General features: G+C 38.1%; 1 protein-coding gene across 1 annotated transcript; it reads left to right on the forward strand.

The window, feature by feature from the left end:
* Positions 1-5,427: 5,427 nt before the first annotated feature.
* Positions 5,428-24,706, forward strand: LOC140576793 (tumor necrosis factor alpha-induced protein 2-like). Its single transcript, XM_072696413.1, has 18 exons — positions 5,428-5,645; positions 8,401-8,542; positions 9,704-9,871; positions 11,694-11,867; positions 12,604-12,777; positions 12,860-13,033; positions 13,411-13,590; positions 15,065-15,205; positions 15,691-16,327; positions 16,418-16,532; positions 16,659-16,778; positions 17,458-17,552; positions 18,240-18,329; positions 19,015-19,138; positions 20,524-20,649; positions 20,785-20,940; positions 21,681-21,802; positions 22,443-24,706. Exons 2-18 carry the CDS (start codon positions 8,431-8,433, stop codon positions 22,699-22,701), a joined length of 2,967 nt encoding a protein of 988 aa, XP_072552514.1. The 5' UTR covers positions 5,428-5,645; positions 8,401-8,430; the 3' UTR covers positions 22,702-24,706.
* Positions 24,707-24,990: the final 284 nt, after the last annotated feature.

Genomic DNA, 24,990 nt, shown 5'->3' on the forward strand with positions numbered 1-24,990 from the left:
CATGTTGACAATTGTTGGGCTGCACTAGGCTGCCTGTTTCAGCTGCATATCTGCCCGTTGAAAATGAATGCATTTTAATATGAAATATATTAAAGGAGCATCTATGTGCACTACTGAGCATTAACCTGTGTTTCAGGGAGGGAAAATATGATAAATAGTTGCCTATAAGTATTGTAATGGTGCAACAAGTCAAACTGCAGAGGCATGTGATCAATAAGCTTTATTGGAATGTAAATGTGGAGGTTGGTTGGAACATTTCACTCTAGTTCTCTTGTGTCTCTGCCACAGACATCTTCATACTAGACTACAGACGTCTGCTGTGTGCTTGCTGGAGTGTGACGTGTCATGTGCGGGTGCGATGGATCACTTACAAACCAATAGGGAGTCAGAATCGTACATGTTTATACTTCTAATCCAACCACCATCAAATTCACACTTTCCGGATGGTGCAATTTATCTGGATAGGATTTTTTTACGTTAACAAGCTGAATCAAAACAAATGGAAATGAAATAGGAGTAACGAGACTATTTTTAAAATTGTGTAAAAATGTTAGCAGAAGTACAAAGTCAGCTAAAAAAAAAAAATACTCTAGTATAGAAAACCAAAGTTTCTACTTAAGTATTTGTACTTTGTTACTTGATATCTCTATCTGTAATTAAATAATCTTGTTCCAGAACTGGGCAGGTTTTACAGATACTTTCCAGCAGTCTAACCTGGCCTTTTGCCAGTATGTCCCACGCCTTTAATGTCTGTGACCGGGAGGTGACCTCAGAGGGCTTTTATGCTGGAGTTGGGTGCAGCTTCTTGGTGGATGCGTGGTGCAGTTCAGAGACGCCGGGCAGAACGAGCAGCAGACCACCTAATGACGGTTGAAATCTCTGTGCCACCCTAAACCTGGGTGCGCAAATGCATCAGATAGTGCTGGTAGAGCCATTTTCAGACAAGCCGTTTTTCATGATTGGTAAGTGATCGTTTCGTATTTCTGTAGTATTTGGGTATTTGAGTTGAATGAAACCAGTTGGATTTCATGTTACCACACAAATTCCTTTAATCGGTTCAAACTGTACACATCTGTGTTACATCTGCGTTGTAAGATGACTCTGGAGTGTCCAGCACACAGTCCTAAACATGCAGTGTGGAGCCATCTCCTGGGAAAGTTAGAGGATTGCTTTGTATTGTATTAATGAGGTTGCATCACAGGAAGTAATAACATTGCAAACATGTTATTTAAAGATACATATATATGTAACTTTAAATATATAGTTAACCTATGTGGGGCTTCTAATGGGACTACAAGCTAAGCACAGTAGGTGCATCCCAAATATGTACCAATTAGTAATATTACCTAGTTTGAGTATGTACCTAGTTAAGTAGACCCAGAAATCCACTATGCATACTGCAAACCAGTCAGATTGAGTTTACCACAATGCAAATCAACAAGAGCAGAAATGCAGGCAATGCAGATGCAGCAGCAACAACAGCAGGAGGAATGGTGGTATAGCAACAATTCACTCCCAGGCCACTACATCAATATGGTGTGTTCTAACCTGCCAAACCCACACTACTAAAATTACTAAATAATACATACCCTAAAATACTAGTGTGTATAACACAACTGGTCTGTAATCGCCCTGGTAGGCCGTGACCCTTGTCCTCTCACCGCCATGTCTCACTCAGTTTCTGGCTCTCACCTGTGTGGGCTAAACCGAGCCCCTTTTAAACACCACCTGGAGCTCATGGGCTTAACCAGCTCCAGGTGTGCTGAGCTAGGCTGGCGGCAAGGCTAGTGTGGGGGGCGGTCCCATGGTTCCTCCACCCCCTTACTGCCACACATCAGATAAGATAAGTTTCCTAGGACTTTAAATACTATAAGAATATATACCAGGCATTTTCAGGTACATGTTCACTCTGTTCATAATGTAATACGAAGTGGCAGTTAACCGGAGTAGTGTAGGTCAAGTCAGGATCTGAAAGACCATGAAAGTAGAGGGAAGAATGGATTTAGTTAAATACCAGCAAATTCATCAAATTCAAGCAACACATCTGTAACAAATCTGTAAGCTAAAGATGAGACGAGGATGGGTTCTACATCCCGATAATGATCCTAAACACACCTCAAAATCTACTTTGTACTTTTCTGTTCTGGTGCAATGTGTGGACCGACCGTCTACACAGGACCACAGTTAGTGCAAGCATGACCATATCAAGATCAATGTACAGTATTCAAACCTCATTAGGTTGACCAGGTAAGCATATAGACAGGGCTTGAGTTAAATATTTATTATACTCACTGCCAAGCTGAAAAAACGTGCATTACACATGACTAAGGGTCTATTAATAGCCCAGAGTCTAGGCTCCGGGCTATTAATGACAAGGTTGTGGGTTCAATACCCAGGCTCGGCAAGCTGCCACTTTTGGGCCCTTGAGCAAGGCCCTTCACCTTCTTTGAGAACCTATATGTGAAATATTGTGATATTATGAACAACTTCATAACAAACCTTATTTGTGTTGAGAAATGCCCTTGATGAGCTTTTGGAACAAAAAGACGTGATAGAGCGTAATAAAACAAGATCTTTGGCCTTTTGTACAGTTTGCACAGTTGTGGAACTTGAAAGCAGGGGCAAACAAAAGGGCAGGGAAATTATTTAACAGAAATCAAAACTGAGCAGAATTAACAAAAACTAGATACAAAAACAAACCCGACCAGAAAACCAAACTAAAGTAGAAAGAAACAGACAGGCGCTGAGCTACAGCCCAAGCAAATAAACCATGAACTGCCATGAACACACATGCATATACACACAACCAGCCCAGGAACACTGCCACAAAGGGAACACAACAAACAACACCTGAGACTAACAGGAGGGCGGGGCTACAAAGAAGGCACAGGTGGGAACACTAATGACTATGATGACTAATGCACATGGCAGGGCAAAACACACAGCCCAGGAAGGTAAAAACACAAGGGCAGGACAAAGATACCTGTTACAGTGGTATTGTATGTTATGATTTAATAAGGTAAAATCAAGAAAAAAATATTATTCAAATTCTTCCTCCTGTAACATGGACATACATGTTGAATTGTTTCTGCTGATTTTCTTCTTTGAGCTGGTTTAAAAGAATAGAAAAAAGATATGTGCACAGTTTGGACATCACCATTCTCCTCCAGCCATTCTTCACTCGATTATACTCCCACTGCCACAGGCAATTACTGCTTTCCCCCCTTTACAAACAACAGGCTCTGAATGTTTTTTACATTCATAATCAAATTATGTCTATTGCATTACTCTCTGGTTCTTTCTGTAATGTTTCCTCAAAGTGTGGAAAACAACATCGCACATGCAAGTTCAGCTGCAGACCTTGGAGGAGCAAAGAGGCAAACAGAAGATAAACCACATACTTCTGGGAAAGCATTGTCAAAACTACATCTATGGCAGATGCCAGCTGGCGTATCTCCAATTCATTCAGCACTTTAGAACCACACATTATTTCTTTTCACTTTTCCTACTCCTTGAGAGTCAGCTGCAGTTCAAGTTTCTCAAATAACCTACTATCCATTTACTAATGGACCTTCCTTCACGATTGAACAAGCATTTGAACAAAAGGAAAACAAACCCAATCATGTAATTTGACAAAAGGTAAAGCAGTTCAGTGCAAAATCTGACAATTAGTAAAACATGCAAACTAGGGTGTCTTGGAGGGCCTATGTAACTGTAAAAGAGCTGAATCCTGCTTGAGGACAGGGAAATCACAAAACCTTGCTCTTTGATGTACATTCATGACATTAATACATGCATTCAGTATTCAGTAGCTGTACAGTCTTACTGGTAAAATCCTGGAGTATGTAGTAGATCAAATAGGTATTGTTTTTAAAAGATAATACTAGTCTTTCTTTAATTAGGTTGGAGGATGCGGCTGGTGTATTTTCCGAAACCTTCAGTCACCCTTTGGGTCAAAACACACACAGAAACGACAGAAACCAACTGCTACTACAGTTGGAGAGACTGTTAAGAGACAGAGCGCAGTAGAGTGCAAGTATAACTTTTTAAAGAGGAGATATACGGTCTGAGGGAACACAGTGTAAAATATGTTTAATAAGTTATTGTATGATACTAAAATTGAGCTTTAAAGCAACAATATGTAGCACTTTTACCATAAAATGACACTTTCAGTATTATTGTGATGCTGCACTGACTTGTAATAGGGAGAATAGCATCGCAGTCATCGTTGCCCCGGGCTTGGCGCACTGCTAACTGCAATATGTAACTCTGGAGAAGCAAAGTTACATAGTCATCTAACATTTGTGAGAACAGTATAACATTACATAACCATAGTCAGAGTCATATTTGTGTATGATATTGTGTAAAATATTACTTTACTAAGACAGTCCACATGATTCTTTCACTTTCAGTTTGTCTGGGGAAACATGTCCAAGCAGCAAGAAATGCAGCGTTGCTTTAAATTACATTACGACCATTATTAACAGTATTAGTCAAAATTAGATGAATAAAGACAGATAGAAATATGATAAAACACTTTTTGACAAATGACTGGAATAGCTCATAACGCTCAACATGTTGGCCAAATAGAGCCAGTCAGCTTGTTGGTGAAAACAAGGCAGCGGCAGCTAGAGATATTAATGGGGGCATAATGTAAATGAAATAAAAAGTTATGTATTTAAGACATCATGGTTTACTCAGTTAGGCTGTTGCAGATCAGTATAAATAATGTAAACGTTAAAAGCATTTTGAAGCATTTCTGACATTTTGCACAATGTAAACCAGGTTGAAATTAAGTCATAAACGACAGAAATGGAGATTGGATGGAGTTTTTTAAGTGAACTTGATGGTCAGGCTGCTTAGCATCAGCACAAAACTATTCCACGTACACTGGATTTGCCTCAAACTCAGACACATACCTAAAAAAAAAACACTGAAAAAATAACTGGGCAACTTCCTCAGTGACTTTTAGTGGTAAGGCTGGAGCAGCTAAACCCTGACATCAACCTTCTTGAAGAGCTCAGGTTTGTGTAGCCTGTGTTTGGGAAGAGAGCGGTTGAGGCTTAGAGCTTGAGAGGTTCAGAGTAACTGCTGAGGCTGGTACTTCAAAACCTCATCACCACAAACCTCACAGTTCCACACGTCTCCTCAGAAAGCCTGCTGTTTTCCTCCTCCTCCAACACAGAGATGATAGAGTCGACGAATCCCAACATTTCGACTCTCTCTTACGCTGGACAAAAGGGGACCGCGGAGAATCGACTCTTCTGGTGTCGACTCTTCATCACCAGCGCATATGCGAGACGCCCCCCTCCGCTTGTGAGAACGTGCGCATGCGTGGTAGGGGAAAAGCGCCGAAAAAGCAATATTTTCGGCGTTATTTAAGGCAAACGCTACAAACCCTTTATACTGTCGGTGTCAGAATTGACCAGTGGTTTTAAATGTGTATTTGAAACGTGAATGTGTTTTTTTAATTTGGGAGTTAGAGCTCTTTCTCCAGTCACAGCGCCTGGTCTTGCATGAGGGGGAATAACTGCCCAGTCAGTTTGCATGCGGGCGCTGGCAGCAGCAGTGACAGGTGGTTTACGCGAGCGGTTGCGGATTATATAGCATCAAGCTCCTGCAGACCCCCAACACACTCCACTAAGGTAAGAAAAGCCTCAAGTTTTGGGTGTCTGGGATAATCAAAGTGTGAGTGTGACAGATATATATTTTTATGTGTTTTCTAGGCTGGTCCTAATGTGAAATTACATACAAACATAAGACAAACTTACCCATAGACCATTAAAATATTAGAATAAGCATTAGAATTAGACCATGGAAATGAAGACCATGGAGATTTAGGTTCTTCTCATGTTGTATACGCTAGGTTTCCGATCATCTTTTGAGAAATGCCATACATATGGAGCAGTATCAGATGGGAAGTAATAAATAAAAACGAATAATAAAGGAGATAACAGTAAACAACATTTTTAAAAAATGATTAATTATAATATTACAGTAATTCATGTTTCTCCCTATCCCTTATGTTGTAAACATACATGAACCTACATGTATTCAGTCCCAGAACAAACTGAAACCAAATAATTTTAATGTTTTTATCTATTGGACACTATATTAGTGTTATATTTTATTGTTTTGCTATAACAAAAAACCGGGACAAATATTTAGAACCTAATGAAATATCATTGTCATATGATGCCATCAAAATGTGCTTTGTTAAATTGTGATCTGTACCACTTGTCTTTGTTTACATGGACACGCCCTTTAACTCCACCTGTACACCCCCCCACCATCACCATCTTAAAAGCAGACAAACAAGACAGAACAGTTATTAGTGCACAGCGGCAGAGATGGGGACAGAGGGAGTTCTTCCTATTTCACATTTAAGCCATTCTAAGTGCGCACTGGGCAATTTCAAGACACCTCAGGTAGACACACACCTTAACTGACACAGACAAAAATATTCCTTGCAATGATTTGTCTGTGCTCTTGATCATAACACACATTCAAGGACCCTAAAGCATCTAGCTGTTGTAACAGCCTTTACTTCCTAAAATCACGCAAATGTGTTGATTCACTGTTGTGAGCAGTTATATCTAGCCCTTTGCTGTAGTTGAGTGTTGATGTTTTCATATTACTTCAATGTCTTTATAAACGCCATATTCAGTAGTGATAATGATTCATGCGCCCCCCACCCCCCACCCCCCCAGGATGCACATTAACCACAGATTAATAGCCAATGTTTAGTCATAATTCATTTCAATTGTATTGTCATTATATGAATACATAAATAGTCCATGTCAAAAAAAGTCACTAACAAATAAACAAATGTCAAAATAAAAGTCAATAATTCAATAATGCAGTAGCAAAAAATACTTTCAAACTGAAAGCTAAAATTACTGTCTCACATTTGTCTCTCCTTTTTTTTGCTGATCCAAGATCACAACAAGAATATACCTTTTTGTGTCCTTTAAAATGTTAATAAAATGTTTTCTAGTGTTTTGGGACAGAATCTTTCTTTAATTTTGGAAAGTAGGAAAGCGTATTACATAAAAACAAAATAACTATCTGTACATGTTGTATTTTCACATTGAAGAGGTTTAAAATGACAGAAAGACACTAGTAGACTGGCTACTTACTGCTGATTGACAGTTTAGAGAGTCTGCAGTTTAAGAGCAGCTGTGTTTATACATTCTATGCTTGCTGTTCTGTCTCAAGAAAAGAAGAATACCATTAATGATTTATAAATGAGGATTTAGCAGAAATTCTTAATCCAATAATTTTGGCATTACATGGGATTAATATCTGAAGTAAAATACCTGGAGTTTGAATTTTTTGACCAATATCTTCACTGATGCGGAAGCGCAGTCTGTAAACATGATGGACATGATGTATTCAGATTGGAATAAAATCACTGAGATACAGCACTAACAATTAGATTGCCCCACCTCCCTATGTAAAATGTATTCTGTACAAAAAGGCTTTCGTTAGAACTGTTGCCATTTACCAAAAAGTAGCTGCTACCATTTACCATTTTAGCATGGCAGACAGCACCACTGGGAAGATGTCCTCACTAGTGGGGCATTAGCACAGCATTTATGGATCAAAAGAAATGGCAAGGAAGGAAATGCATTATACATTTAGATAGTATCCATACTGCGAGAAATGAGTATTTATATACATTATATACATTATTTAGGTCATTGTCCTGCTGCATGATCCACTTCTAGTTAAGCTTCAGTTCACAGATAAAATGCCATTCTACTGTGGAAAATTCATATGCAAATCAGAATTCAGAAGAACATCAGTATTGGCAGGCTGTCCTGGACTCGAGACAGCGGCTCCAAAACATGATACTGACGCTTCCATGTAAAAATGTTGGGATTAAGTTCTTACGCTGAAATGCATTGTTTGTTTTTTGCCAAATATACTGCTTTTCATGTACGCCAAAAAACTAATTGTATCTCATTGTATGTCATTTGTTTAATCGGGTTCTCATTATCTAGTTTTAGAGATTAGATGAAGTGCTGATCACATTACAGTTCAAATATATGCAGAAATACAAAAAAAACCCTACTTTCTAGTAGCAATGTACATATAAGAAAGCTATTTTCATGATATACTGATAACTTTTTCTTACAGTATCCTAAGTACCATCAAATAAATCCATGTGTGTTCACACAAAAATAGTGGATATGCTCATGTCTAATGTGTTGAGGTTGTATGTTCAAGTCCCATCTGCTTGGAGTGCCATCAACTTTAGCTAACTTTGCAGGGGGCCACCACTGGTCAACATAGCATGTGAGGCCATGGCTTATGTACAAGGTCTTTATTGTTTCTGCTGGTGGGTAATTGTGTGAGAAAACCTTACACTTTTTTTCTTTGTTTTTTTAATGACAGTAAGAAATTGTCTAGTACCCTAATTGCACAATGGATGCACAAACAGTGAAGTCCCCAAGCAACCCTGAAATGGCTTCTTCAAACAATGATCTCTTTACCACGTCCAAACATAATGGTGATACTCCTCCAGACACTTTTCCAGGTAATGCTTTTAAAGATAAACATGTGGATTATGTGGTTTGTTTTTCTTTAGATGTAAATTGTCAAACACGCATACACAAGCACAGACGTTATGAAGGGAATCAAAGCAGTATTGAACTGTTGTTTTAGCTGGTCAGCTTCCATGATAATCGTTTCTGCATTCACAGTACTGTTAAGTTAGAGAAATGGAAGTTTTTTGTGTCTTTTGTAGGATGCTGCCACAAATACTTCTAAGACATTGGAGCAGTAACCAGAATTCTATAGACATTTGTTTTTGCTATTAATTCAACTAAATAGACTAAATAGTTTACAATGCAATAAGCTGAGCAAAAACTACTAGATGACTATAATGCCACAATTCTTGATTCTTGATATCCCTTAATAGGAATATCAGTCTTTACACTACACATCACATGAAACTTGCTCTATTCTTCCAACAGGCTGGGATTAGAATAACTGATCAGAACTTATACAATGTGTAAAGAATAATGACTAACGTAAAAGCAAGCCATCAGTTTTTTAGTATTAATGTGAGAGGGGATGAAACTGGTGTAAAGTCCATGCAGGCTAAACAGACACATGCACAACTATGCAGAATGCATTGTTTTCCGAATTGGAGGGACTTACAGTAGGCAAGCATTTTGTAGTTTACAGGACCTTGAGAGATTTTATACAGTTTTTTCTATGTGGAATTTAACAGGTAAGCATTGTGGGGATGAAAGGCTGGCATAAATGATCAAATTTTCTATCTTTCTATCTCTAGCTCCTGCATTCTGAACATGTTATATATTGTGTGTAACAAGTAGTGGAAGTTAATGCCATGCTTATGGATTACTATTATTACCCAGTGGTAGCATATAATAGTAAATAGTAATGGACCAAGCACTGACCCTTACAGAACAAAATATTTCACTTTAGTACAATCAAATTGCACTGCTTGCATATTATATTTAGTTAATTGCAGTGCTAGTTCTTCCCAGATTTTAACCCAGTTGCAGAGCAGTTGCAGAATTGGCAGTTAGCATTTTCCTCCAAGCCCTTGCATTGCGTCAGTGGTGGTTCAGAAAATATTAAATAGGTTGGCAAAAAAAAGAGAGGTTAACCAATACCGTTTCTTGTAGAAAGTTGTGCCATTGTAGCTTTTCTTGTCCCTTTTTCTCAGAGGATAAGAAACTGTCTAGAGAAGTTGCTGAGTCCAGTTGCACGGTGACCACTGAACAATCTGTAGAATCACTTAATGATCCAGAATCGGGTTCTCGAAAACTCCAAAAACAAATAACACACCTCTTCAAGAATTCTAAAGATTCTGGACATCCTGACACCCTACCAGGTAAAGCTTACTATAAAGATCACTAACATGTACCATTCAGCACCTTGGCCAGTGCAGCGGTTCATGATGTCCTGGCGGGCCCTGATGTTCAGCTAGCCTGTTCTATTGTAGTAGGGCTGCATGATGTTGTAAAAAAATGACATTGCAATATTTTGCTGTTTTGTTGTTCTCGAGACTCGAGGCATTAGACTGTTTAGCTTTTGCCAACCACTGTAGTGGGGGATGAAAGGCCGAAGCAGAGCTCCTTGATGGCCTCATTTGATGGCTAGAGCTTCTGGTTCAAAGGTCATTATATGACTCATGCATAGAATAGAGGGCTCTTTTCCTCCGAACCGCTGTGTCAGCACCATCCTCAGCTCGGTTTCTGATGTGTCAGTTTAGTGGAGTCAGGGTTTTTAAATACTCTACTAGGAAGAGGAGACTGAGGAGAACCCGGAGACGAACCTTCTATAGTAGCCCGCCAACCCCAAAAAGACTTGGATATCCTTTTTGGTATGGGGTGGGGCCAGTTGAGGATCCAGATGTTCCTGAAGGCAGAACATTATCTGTACATTTTTGCATACGCTGAAAACACTTAATGTCTATATGCTGAGTGGTGTTGTTTCTACGCCTACTGAACCACATCCAGTAGTCCCCTTGGCTGACTTGTGTAATGTGAGAGAAGGCCTTTTAGAGATCTTGAGCATATACTTGACAATAATGAGTTCACAGGGGAAGAGGAGGTCTGAGTTATGCCTATCACAAGCTATTCACTTGAGGGTTTGATTGAACTGTTCGACAAAACCATCACTTTGGGGAGGATTTTGAGCATTTTACAAAGATTGGCAATGAGATACAAACAAAGTGCCCAGGTCTGTCAGGATATCTTTGGGGGTGACTCACAGTCTACAGCTTTGGAGGTGGATTTGCCTTGCGAGGGGGCATCTGAGGAGATATACAGTTGGAACCAGAAGTTTACATACACTATATAAAAAAGACACAATATTTATTACTTTGTTCAAAGTCAAACATTTAAATACATTGCATTTGCATTTGGTTTTGCATTGCCCTTAAACTGTATGAGTTGGGTCAAACATTTTGGATATCCTTCCACAAGCTTCTCACAATAGTTGGCAGGAATTTTAGCCCATTCCTCCTGACAGAACTGGTGGGATTGAGATCAGGGCTTTGTGATGGCCTCTGGATGGATCTGGATATTTCACCCAAGGATGAGCCAGACTTGTGCAAGTCCACAATTCTCTTCCTGATATCTTGGCAGATTTCTTTTGACTTTCCCATGATGTTACACAAAGAAGCAGTGTGTTTCAGGTGTGCCTTAAAATACATCCACAGGTATGTCTCTAATTAACTCAGATGTTGCCAATAAACCTATCAGAAGCTTCTAAAGACATGACATCATCATATGGGCTGTCCCAAATTGTTAAAAGGCATAGTAATCCTAGTGTATTTAAACTTTTGAATTTGAAGAAAGTAATAAAAATTGGTTTAAAAAATCCCTCTCTCATTATTCTGGCATTTAACAAATAGAAATAATTTTGGTAATCCTAATGGACCTAAAACTGGAAAAGCTTATTCTGATTTCATGTCAGACATGTCAAAAAGGCATATGTGTCTTTTTATATAGTGTATGTAAACTTCTGGTTTCAACTGTAAGCTGACATTTGGGGCATCTTTGGCATTAATGTTTCTCAGATGCTGGGCCAAAAAAATGAGATTGTCTTTACACCAAGGTTTTTTTTATTATTTACAATAAGCATACATACAAATGCACTTTTGTAGAAAGATGTACAATTGTAGCTTTTCCTTTTGTCCCTTTTATCAGAGGATAAGAAACTGTCTAGGGAAGCCGGTGAGTCCAGTCACTCAGTGACCACTGAACAAATTGTGGAATCCCTCAGCGATCCAGAAGACGGTTCTCCGAAACGTCGACTAAAGAAACAAATAACAAGTTTATTGAAGAATTTTAAACACTCAGGAGGTTCTGACACCCCACCAGGTAAAGCTTACTATATATATTTATATAGTGTTTATATATATATATGTGCTTTTGCCAGGGTGGGAACTGTGACAGAGGTGAACAGGAGTCCACAGTGTGATCTATATATATATCCTCATTACATAGGCAGGGGATCTGAGGAATAATGCAGGAAGTGGTGTGTGGCTCATGGTGGGAAGTAACATCTGAGAAACCATGCTGGATCATGGTTACACCTATCTATTGGAGCATAGGTGAGGGATAGCAATAAGACTGACTATGACCTCAGGTATTTCCATGAAGGAGTGTCACAGTTGGTAGGTGAACTGGAGACCACAGGTACAGATGAGAGCTACATTTTTGAAGTTGTAGTTGGAACCTGCAGTAAGGTAGCTCCTCAGGAGAAGGGTTGGAGAACTCTGGTCTTGCCTGACAGATTTTCTCTGAATATTTAAATTGAATTACTACATTGGTGTTATAAGACAGTAAAGCAGCACCCGTCATAACCTGAAATGGCTTTCTATCAGACCTTCTGGGCATCCACTTTTCCATATTTAGATGATGGGAAGCAGAACATAGGGTTTGTAGAATGTTCTTATTACCATATTCAGCAGTTACCATTTAAGAATGGCTTTATCGGGTTTTAACCTTGCTACTCCACATTGGCTGTACCACAGTACCACACATATTGTACTTGAAGAAGTTAACCAATGAACATTCACAAAAATGCAGCTTTTCTTTTTGTCCCTTTTATCAGAGGATAAGAAACTGTCTCGGGAAGCTGGTGAATCCAGTCACTCAGTGACCACTGATCAAATTGTGGAATCTCTTAGTGATCCAGAAGCGGCTTCTCCAAAACGTCGACTCAAGAAACAAGTAACACGTTTCTTGAAGAATCCTAAACATTCAAGAGGTCATGACACCCCACCAGGTAAAGCTTACAAACCTGCACACAAATGCACTTTTGTAGAAAGATGTACCATTGTAACTTTTCTTTTTGTCCCTTTTATCAGAGGATAAGAAACTGTCTAGGGAAGCCGGTGAGTCCAGTCACTCAGTGACCACTGAACAAATTGTGGAATCCCTCAGCGATCCAGAACACGATTCTCCGAAACGTCGACTCAAGAAACAAATAACACGTTTCTTGAAGAATTCGAAACACTCAAGAGGTTCTGACACCCCACCAGGTAAAGCTTACTATATATATATAGAATAATATGTACTTTGCCAAGGTGGAAACTGTTACAAAGCTGAACAGTCTTCCACTGTGAAATATATAGCTGTGATCTGGACTAAAATTATCAGGATCGCTGTGCAAGATTGTATCCCTGAGTAGACTAAATACTAGATGTAACCACTGCATCGATTGTTATCCTCTCTATATAGAGAATTCATTACATAGGCAGGGGATCTGAGGTCCCATGGTGGCCCATGGTGAAACATAACATCAGAGAAACCATGCTGGATCATGGTTACACCTGTCTATTGGTAAGGTATAGCAATAAGACTGACTATGACCGCAGGTATTTCCACCCAGCTTTTCTTTTTGTCCCTTTCCCATCAGAGGATAAGAAACTCGGGAAGTCTCGGGAAGCTGGGGAATCCAGTCGCTCAGTGACCACTGAACAAATTGTGGAATCTCTTAGTGATCCAGAAGCGGCTTCTCCAAAACGTCGACTAAAGAAACAAATAACACGTTTCTTGAAGAATTCAAAACACTCTGGAGGTCATGACACCCCACCAGGTAAAGCTTACTATATATATATATATATATATATATATATATATATATTTATATATAGATATAGATATAGATATAGATATATAGATATAGATATATATAATGTCTGCTTTTGCCAAGGTGGAAACTGTGAGAAAGGTGAATAGGAGACCCCAATAAGACATATCGTCCAGCATCCCACAGTTCAAGTTGTGTAACCTGGCTTTTTCCTTTACTCTCTGGAGTCTACGAACCCACCCGCACATCAAATGTGTTGTTTCTCAGTGTTTTTATTACTATCTTTGTGATATTACAGCGCAGAATTAAGGTTCGAACATTTCCTGAATCTATACAGCCATACTTCTGATTGCCTCTCATTGACAGATAGTACGTGACTATGAAGGCTATGAAGACAGGTTGAGATACTCTGTGTATCTAACTGGTAGATTTGCGTGTCCGTCATCTGCCTCTCTATTTAATAACTGCATAGATGCAAGAAGGCCATGTGAGTGGTGTCATTTCAAATTAGTGTTAGAATTCATCCACTGCTTATTGTTAAGGAAGCATGGTAGTAGGGCAGAGGTAGCTTTGACACTTTAGTAATTTGTTGTAAGATGATTTGGCTATTTTTTTTTTTTTGGTTTGTCCATTGAATGCTCCTTCTTACTTTTTGTATATGTACATACTTGATGTGAACTTCCCTATTTTCCTGTCTCCAAAACAGGATGCTTGTTTTACTTTTTTTATGTGTTTGTACAAAAGGTGTATTCTTTATGTATAAAGATTTATCGTCACCCAGACATTTAAATATGGGATTAATGTTCCCCAGTATCTTACATGCCCATTTACTTAAAAGTATAAAAATGGTTAAAATACTTGATGTACTTTTGGCCTTTTGTAACTATAAAAATAATTCTATTTATTGAGATTCCTACAATGGGCAGTGGTGGCTCAGCGGTTAGAGCGCTGGGCTGTCGATAACAGGGTTGTGGGTTCGATTCCCGGGCTCGGCAAGCTGCCACTGTTGGGCCCTTGAGCAAGGCCCTTTACCCTCTCTGCTCCCCGGGCGCTGGAGTTGGCTGCCCACCGCTCTGGGTGTGTGTCTGTACTCACTGCCCCTAACACATGTGAGTGTGTGTTCACTACCAGATGGGTTAAATGCGGAGGACACATTTCGCTGTACACTGTACAGTGACAAATACGTGCACCTTTTATGTGTACAGTCCACACAATGTCCTGCCTGTTCATTGCAGCAACCAATCTCAAATGGTTTTCTTTTTTGAATCTTCTTTTGAGGACCTTAAACAAATTAAAACTTCAGTGCTTTACATTTGGTAATAAGCAATGATTTTATTTAACCCCATTTATATAAATACGTTAAATGAAACGATGTAAAGCAAAAAAAAAAAATAGGTTAGATTAACAAAAGCATGCTCTACTGCCTTTACCAGTACCTCATGCACCATATGCATTTTTTTTATTTTTTGTTCTTTATTAGAAGATAACAAAGCATCCAGAGCTGTTGGGGGCCCCAGTTGTACAGTGATGGCTGAAGAAATGAGAGGACCTCCAAAGAAGAAAAACGTTAAACAAATCTTCCAACTGCTTGCTCGTGCTTCAACTCCTGAAACTCTACCAGGTAAGGTATTTTAACTTCCAGAGTAGAATTTACTGACAGTCACATAGAAATTTGTGAAGTTGGATGTTGCACTAGAAGTGTAGTCAGTTTGCTGTGGATTGAACAATAAAGAGAATTGGTGTATAAAAAGTTAAATCTTCGTAGATTACAGATTAAAATATATCTGCATAAAAAATGAACAGCAGCCGCACTGTTAAACGTAAGAATTTGTGTGCTTCCATATTTGTGTGTTAAAAGGGAAGCAATTTAGTGTTCAAAAATACTGTGGGTAAACCCTAAAGATCAGTATCAGTCAGATACTGTATGTGCCTTTTTTAAAATGTAAAATCTGGACCTTATCTTGGGGGTAATATTTGCACAGAGATGTTTAAGAACACTTAGAAGACCTACTCTAGTTGTAAAGGCTTCCCCTATGGTCAACCACAAGAAAAATAAATGAGGCATATGCTTAAGAATTCACGCCTTTTAATGTTGCATTCTTCCAGAGGTTGCAGTGGTCTTGAATTTCAACCAGAATCTAGAACAGAATCTCCTGGCAGAAGCTGGCCAGCAGCTTTTAGCACGGGAAGAGCAACTCTTTAGCTCAGCATCAGCAGATGAGCAGGGGGTGCACACAGAGGAAGAGGAGGATCAACTGAAAAATGACTATGACATCCTGATAACGCGTGTGGTGATGGCTGTCCGCAACTCATTTAACAAGAAGAATCAGATGACGTTGAAAAGTGCTGTGACTGCCATAATTCAGGAGGAGGAGAGAGATCGGCTATGGGAGGAGGTAGCAAAAAATGAACGCCCAAGCTGGAGGCCCATGAAGTGTCGAGAGTGGCATGATACCTGGCTTCAGAAAGTTTTATTGCAGCGGATACAGCAGGCTGATGAGGAGGGAAACGAGTTAGACAGCCTGAAGACAGAGGTCAACCAAATGAACAGACTTATTCAAAATGACCTGTTTCAAGTGGTCAGAGATGTGCAGGGTTGTTATCCACCGGAGTTTCAAATATGCCACATGTATGCTCAGCTGTACCATCAGGCTTTTTCTACAAAGCTTAGACAACTGCCTCGATCCAGCATCCCCATAGAGGACTGCATCTTCATACTGGAACAAATTAGCAGTTATTCAAAGTAAGAAAACTACTTTGAAAAGATGTAATGTTGTGCTGTACATGAATAAGTTACCAGCACAGTTTAACTTGTTTGACAATGGTTTTTTAGTAATGTGTTGCATCACGAAGAGCTGGAGTCAGACATCAATAGTGAAGCACTAGATCCGTTGTTGCCTGATGAAGATCTTAATTTACTGGAGGAACAGTATCTACTTCATAAAGAGGTAATGCAATGCATCGGCCCAAAGTTATATTATATGAATGAAATGTGTGTCAGTGCAAAGGGATATATATATCTCCCACTTTTATTAATGTTTATAATCAAGATGATTTTTTTTTTCTATATTTAGGGTGAAGTTAAGACATGGTTGTCCAATGTTCTTAAATTTGAAGAGCAAAGCTGGCAGATTGGAGAAAACCCTCAACTCACTGACGAATACTACTGCACTCTTGCCTTGGATACTATAAACGTATGAGCAACAGGACAGATTAATTGACTCTCTTTAGCACTGTGAGGTTTGCAGTGTCCCATTGGTACACTAAAGTTCAGAATCTATGGTTTTAATAATATATATAAAACTAATTAGAATGCATAGTGTATACAAGGATGCACATGTTTTTGACCTGTGCTATATTCCAAGTATAATAAAAGATTCTAAAATGGGAAAGCTGTACAGCATCCACAATGAAGTTATAATTAGTTATTATCCAAAGTACCTCATAGGCCACTAACTCGGACACCCCCCACCCCCTAAAAGGCCAGACAAGAAACACTGAAACAAAGGGTCTATATATACACAGAGATAACGAGAAGGAGACACAGGTGGGAACACTAATGACAAATTGGAGCTAGGGACAAGGGAGGAGACAAATACACAAACAAAACAAAGCTATATGCTGAAGAGCACATAGCACAAAAACCAAGAGACACAGAACAGAGGGGCAAAAACTGGACATGACATGACAATTAGAATGACAAGTGATTCCAATATTTTGAATAGTAACGTATGTTAAAATTAAGTGAATTCATGTTTTATTTTATCTGTAAATATTTTTTTTCCAGCTAGTTTTTTAATTTGCACAATGCTATATCTATATTTTAATCATGTTCGGACCCACACTGATGTATAAAACTGTCTTTTTTTGTAGCTTGTTGACAGTGCCAATAAACAGGCCACAGCTCTTTTGAGTAACAAGAGTAAAGCTCAGAGGATTTTGTTTCTACTGCCTGACTTCCTGGCAAGGTATTTTACTCAAAACTACATTCATATGATCAGAGCACAGAAACAAAACAAACAGACCACAGAAAACAAAAAGAAGTTGTACAATGCTAATAATGAGAGACTTGAATTCAAAAACAATACAAAACTAATAAAAACATACAAAATAGTATAATAGTATTAATAGTAATACTATTAATAGTAATAGTATATAATAGTTTATAATAGTATTTTTTCTCAGTTGTTAATTATACTTGATGGAACATACGTACACTGCAATAATGACAGTATAATGACAATATTTATATGGATAATTTCTTATATAGCAGCTCCAATCACCCTACTTAAAATATTAAAAATTTAATTTAACTTAAATACATGTCAAAAATATTTAGTCCATATTTAGTCCATATAATATATAACATTCGTGAATAGTACTTTGAACAGTACTTTCATTTTCATAAAAACAATATATTGAGATGGATTGCAATTATTGCAGTGTATCATGTAACCCACTATTGCGAGGAGAAATGTTAACATGACTCATTACGAAAATGTGTGCATTTGTACAATTGCTTTTAATGTTATTTGTGCACAATAACATTCCACGCACTACAGTAACTAGTTTAGGGTGTGTTTTATAACTTTTTTTTTGTTACTTGTTTTTAAAAAGAATTCATATATATTGTATTATTGTTTCCTTTTTGTTAGTTACAAGAATTCCATAGAAGAACTTCTCAAAAGCCAGAAAGACATCACTGAAATCCTGAAAGCTAATCTGTTTAGTATCTATAAATTAAGGTAAGGCAATTTTTCATTCATGATCACTGCAGTTCAGTCCAGAAGTAACTGCTGCAATGCACCTTTTGTCAAAGACAAATTCTGAAATGTTACAATAACTGTTGGGTAAAGTGTAAAATGCTAGCTTGAATGAGTTGCCCCCAACTGTCTGATCGATTCTGGTGCTATTACGTTCATGGTTGGGTGCTGCCTTCTGTCTGCTCTGGAGCAGGCTCTCCCATTGGATAAACTCACCCATATTTGGCACAATCCACCTAACCCATCTCATTCCCATGTATTAAGATGCCCTGTTTATTAACACTGACCATGTGTCTTTCAATCTGTTTTCTCATAACTTATGGCTTGCTGTCATATTATCCATAGTTCTTCCTTATCTCACACTATCTGTTTAGTTATATAAATAAATCTCAATGCATGGAAACTAAGCTGCAAAAAAACATTTTGAATTCATTGTCTTTGTAAAACATTTGAAAACACATTTACATATTGCCGCTGCAGCGGTTTAGCCCCGCCCACCAGTGGACACAAGTACACAAGAACAATGTAGGTTATGGGCTCTTTGAAGTCATCATTTGAAGTAGTTCTTTGCATAACAGTAGTTCAAAACAAGAAAAGATATTCCAGATATTAAGCTCTTATCCATTAGACTCCCCTCCTGTAATGTGCAATGACACTGTATCCACAGGGAATACATAAAGAACAGACCTGATCTTTCAGAAAGCACAAAAACAGCCTGGCTGTCCACTGCAGCGGACATCAGAGACTCCTGCCACAAATACTTCCTTGGCCCCATACATGATGAGCTTAAGGTACCCAAAAAGAAACACATCTAAACTAGTCTATAATGTGCTCACAAAGGCAGTAGGTTTCACTTTTACTATGCTTGCAGTAACATCAAGCATTAAGCAAACTGCTCAATGCTACTGCAAGCACTTGTGATATGTGTTTTAATAAAGCTAGACAACTTTATATTAAAGGTTGTACATTTAGAACTGATTATTTTTGGTTAAGTAAGAAGTAATCAATAATCAACATTTTGAGAAAAAATGTGGACTGTCTTGACAAGATTGCAAGGTAGATTGTAATTGTTCTATGAGCATGTGTTATGTAAGCATCAGTTGCATAAGTTTTAAGTTGCTGTGGTGATCTTGGCCAATCAATGTTTTATTAACTATATAATAAATTACTTATTTTTTACTTTCCATTTTTGCTACAGATGTTTAGATAGCTTGTAAATAAGTTTAAGACAAATGTTTGAAATAGAGCACAAATGTCCTCCGGTATCATCAATTGTGGTTGCACCCTTGGACAAATGACTTAATTGTGTCATTTTGTGAAACTGTGAAGTACACAGCCTCTATAATAAATTAAACATGCAATTCAATATTTTCAGCTAATCTTGAACAGTAAAAATCAAGATTAGCATTGTGGCCTTTGCAATGGTTTGGGCACTTTACAGAGTCAGGACTTAGCAAAACCTCCGTTGGCAGAAATCACAGCTTGCAAATGCTTTTTGTAGCAGCTAGAACACTTGTTGTTGGAATATTTTCCCACTCTTCTTTGCAGAAGGTCTCTGGTTCTGATATATTCATGGATCGTCTTGCATGCACAGCTTTTGTAAGATCCACGGTGCAGGCCATTCCAAAAGCTTTTGTTTGTGTCACATTAGGTAATCCATGGTGTTTTTTTGAGGCATCTTCTTTTCAAATTCAGTCTTGTAACAGGTGGCTTGACATTTGCATGGCTTGTGGAAGCCATTATTCCTTCCATCGTTGCAACATGATAGATGCACTCTCATGATTCACAGCTGATAGGGTATTCTTTTTCTTCTCCAAACATACCTTTGCTTATTGTGAGTCCTATTTTGACACCATCAGTCCATAGCACTTATTTCCAAAACAAGTTTATGTAGCATACTTCAAAGGTTGAGTTCTAGGAAGGTTCCACCGTAAAGACTATGTTTGTACAGGCATTGCTACACAAACTTTAATTCCATACCTCATCTTGACCGCCTCCTGTTTATCTAAACTGCCATTTCTTAACAGCATATCATACTGTAGAAAATGAAAGCTGGGAATGGTTAATTATGTTTAATTAGCTATAGAGGCTGTGTGTACTCCTTCTTGGCCATGTTTACCCAAACTTTTGCATAGACTGATCATTCAGTTACCTTCTTTCTATTGTATCTACACAGATGAACTACAGCATGTTGTGGACTGCAGCCTGGTTTTCAGAGCACTGTGAGATTATTGAGGAGCTCGAGAATAAACTAACTGAGAAGATTAGTCCCTTAAAGGACCTGGACCCTGCCTGTCTACAGGTTAGCATCACCAGTAGAAAATGAAGCAGGGACTGATGTATGTCTTAGAAAGGATGTGGAGATATTTTTGTAAATGCTATATATGGATGTACATGCAAATACGGACCCCAGTATGGATCTGATGTGTGTATGTAGGAGCTGTTGGGTCAGCTGCATTTTGAGGTGATGATTAAATATGTGAGAAAGATGCTGAAGAGGAAACTGAAACTAAGACACAAGGAAGAGCAGGAGGCAGCTGCACACCTTCTGTGTGAGGACAGCAGCAGAATCAACACACTGTTTATTGAAAATGTTAGTATGAGTCACACACATTAACAACAACATGAAGTATGTAATCCCCTTATCTAATAAATGCTTGTTTTTTAGACATTTCTGCTACCATGATTGTTTAACAGAACACTGTCCTATACCTAATGCTTAATTCACTTTCAATGTATGTATACAAATAAATGCCTTGCTTTGCTTACCTAACCAAAGACAAAGAAATAGTTTGACTGACCCCAAATACCATCAATCAGCCAAGAAATGTTTGATATCAGAAGTGGCTAGACTAATGCTAGTCTAATGTTGCTAATGAACACTGGACCTGGACCGTCACCTACTGTAATAATTCCCCATAAATACATGCCAAACAACATCCCTCTCAGACTGCATCCAGATCTACTTTGTGTCACACAGACAAATGAAAAGGTCTACATGAGTAAGTTTAATAAATCACTCCTTTAAAAAATTATTTATGTATGCTTCACAACAGACCTTTAAAGCCAGTAACCCCTATAATACCCATAGTGCCTGTCTAGCATCTACCAATTGTAAACCTCTGTACACAGATGTCAAACTACAGATGTCAAATATTTCTTGGTGGACCAATACATTTCCCCCAAACTATTATTTTAAATTCAGAGTTTGTATTCAGTTTAGCTCTCTAAACTACTTAATGCGACCCAATGTTATTTTTCTGACCCACATAGAAGGTAGCTATTTCTCAACATGACCTTCTGTCTGAAGAGATTATCACTCTGTTCTCACAGGGATCAGACAAGATGTGGCTGTGCGAAATCCTTCCCAAGGTTTCAGAAGTGCTAAAAGTGCAAGATCCTGATGCCCTTGAACTAGAGATATGTACTCTACTGAAAGACTACCCTGACATCACGTGAGTTTGGGCAGGCAGTTTTCAATAAAAGAAAGATCTATCTCATAATAAAAAGTTCTTGTTTAACAGAGAGATGATTGTGGGGGATATTTAGGACTATAGGTCCTGAAATTCAATATTAAATGGATGGTATTATTTTAGTAAAATGTCTCTTGTCTATTAAGAGGTTTTGTATTACACTAATGGCAATAGGTTGATATGAATAAGACTATTACTGGATGAGCTCTTATATAAGCTAATTCCTTGTAGAATTATTACTTAGCAAGCCTGAAAGAACTAAGCCTTGTATTGGATTAAAACCAAAGATCTGGCCAGTAATCACTTAAATTACAGTGCCTCCACAGTTAAAACTACTCTAGTATGATATAGGGCTTGGATTAACCACAGAATACACACCTATATTATTAAACTCCTACTTTTGGTGGGTTGTAATGTATGCATCTAAATTACTTACAGAAAAAGCTAGCCAGGCTATAGAAGAGTGTTACAGATATTCCTCCCAAGAGGAAGGATGAAAGAAGAAGGCTATTCTACCCAGTAGTTCATTTAATTACTGGGTAGAATAATCAGTTGTTAATTTAATGGCTCAAAAAGTAGAATTACTATTAGAAATTCTAATAGTATAATTGTTTTCTTGCAGTGAACGGCAGGTCTGTGCGATCTTGCAGTTAAAGACCAACGTCTCCTGTGCAGATAAACGCATGATCAAGGAGTGTTACCATCAAAGTAAGAACAATCTACTCGACTCCGAGCCCCCTCCACCTTTTTTCTGCAAATTGCCTAGGAGCATCTCTTTAAACTTATATTCTTGTTTTTGCATACGGCCTTATTTTAGTGTGAAGAAAACGCTCCCCTGTAAAAACGTCTGCTACTCAGTTAATGCATCCAGCCCAGTGTAAAAAAAAAGCCATTAAGCTTCTGACTAACAACAACAAAAAAAGAATATGATTGCTGAATGCCAGTGGAAGTGCAGATAATAATACACACTAATACACTAATGTCTGTTCAGGCATGAAATCAACTATTGCCTTTAACATTTTGTGCCTTGTGGACTTCTCTCACCGCAACCAGGTGTTTAAAATGCATGTGTTCAAGGAGAATAAAAGCCTTAAAGCCAAAGCTTAAAGCTAACCAAAATCAGACTAATTTGATGTTGTGACTTGTAAGTCAGTCCACTGTATATATCCAAGAAAGCATCCAAAGCAAAGAAAATTTAATTATGCTGGCTAAAGTGACTTTACTGAGTTCAAACTTGTAGTAATCCCTATGGCATTACAATGTAAGAGGCTAAAACTAAAGTATTTTAATTGCATTTGACTGAAATCAATAGTTTACAAAAATTGTAGTCAAAAGTAGACCTTTTGTGTAATATATTGAGTATACTAATAACTGGATGTGTCTTGCTTCAGCTGTATAAAGCCAAATCCCAAAAACCTTGGAGTCTTAATCGACTCATCACATCAAAACATATGCTGAAAAAAACTCACTGTTCACACGAGAATGCGAAAACAGCTCAGCAGAGGTAGATGCTGCGCCATAAAGTTTCAGATCGAATGCTTCAAGAAGAGCATTGCACACATGCGTACTGCCCAAAATAGACTTGTATCAAAGATCACATATTCTCTGTCTACAGAGAGCACAATACAGTGGAAAGCCAGAGCAGATCTTTAACGAAAACAAGACATTCTTAAACTGCAAAGCTCCACAATCCGATCACAAATCCACAGATTCAAAATTGGATTTCAACTAGAAAGAAAAATCCAACATACAGTTGTTTTACACTGCAGTGGTACTGAATCACCCACACACTTCAGATTAGGCAGGGTAGTTTTTCTATCCTTTTACAAATCGAAGCGCAGGACATTTTGACATTTCTAGTTGAGTAATAAAAAAGTAAACCCAGACATTAGTTAGTAACAACTGTGCGCAAGTTAACACCGTGATGCAGTGTTCTCAAAAGCACGTTATCAAAAATCTCCACCTAAAAATTCCTTTATAATGTAGATGGTAGGTTAAAAAGTAAATATCCAGCTATCAAAGATGTAGTAGGACAACAAACAGTTTGATTAAAACTAGGGATGCCAAATAAGATCTAATAAGATTGAAAGAACAGCATTCACTGGTTGAGCAACTGCACATTTCAGAGCTATGAAAAAATAGAAATTGCCTCAATGCAAAAACACGTGCAAGTAGGGAAGCATAATCTTGCTAAGCTCGACCAAACAGCTTTTAATTAGTGTTTAAATTCCTATTTTTGAGCAGTAAAAAGCAAAAAGTGCTTATGCAGCAATGTCACATACACGTCGCTGTGTAAAAAGGTCCTAAATTTAGTGTGTGACCTTTAAATAAGCTGCTTAAACTCAACACCTCATGGAAACAAAAAGTGCTGTAAATGTAAAAGTTCTATTAAATGTCTGTTTAATGTTATTAACTATTTATGACTGGCGTTTACTCGTTGGTGGTATGACAAAGTATGTAAAGACACATGTTCTATGTAAAAAAAAGAAAATCGTACATCGGTAAGCTTCGTGGTATCAGTTCTCTCTACGGCAGAGACCGATACTGTGTGTAAGTGCCAGTATCGGCACTGATATCGATACAATATCAGTATCGGTGCAACAGTAATTAAAACTCTTTGCTGCCTTTCATGAAAAGATGAACAGTTCCTTGCATACATTCGACCTCTGCCCACAAATACACCCCCATTTTTCCCACAGTTCAACAGTACTCATCATTAGGAATCAAACATGGACAGTGTCTTTAGTGAGAAATAGTGTCTTTAGTGAGAAATAGTTTGAAGACAGCATGGCTGGTTTGTAGCCTTTGTAATCTTTGTAATCTTGTAATCTTAGTCTAAAAACAGCAATGCAGTGGTGTGTTTCCACCAGATACTTTTGATATATAGAGTGGGAAACTACATTCTGCCTGATGAAGAGGTAGGTAGGTAAGATATCCTCGGTAGTGTCTGGGTAGTATGCACACAAGGTGATAATCGATTTGTGAGGAGCATCCAAAAATATTTGTGTACCCATAATAATAATGCACTCGAGTATTAAAAAGAGGTTAAAAACATTGACTATTAAAATAGATTTCATACTCTTTTAGTACTCTTTTTTGACACGCTGTTATGCGGCTACACTTGCATCTTTGTAACACATAGAAAATAGCCGATCATCAAATGAAACAGA

The sequence above is a fragment of the Salminus brasiliensis genome, chromosome 1 (assembly GCF_030463535.1).
Source record: "Salminus brasiliensis chromosome 1, fSalBra1.hap2, whole genome shotgun sequence".
Lineage (NCBI taxonomy): Eukaryota > Metazoa > Chordata > Actinopteri > Characiformes > Bryconidae > Salminus > Salminus brasiliensis.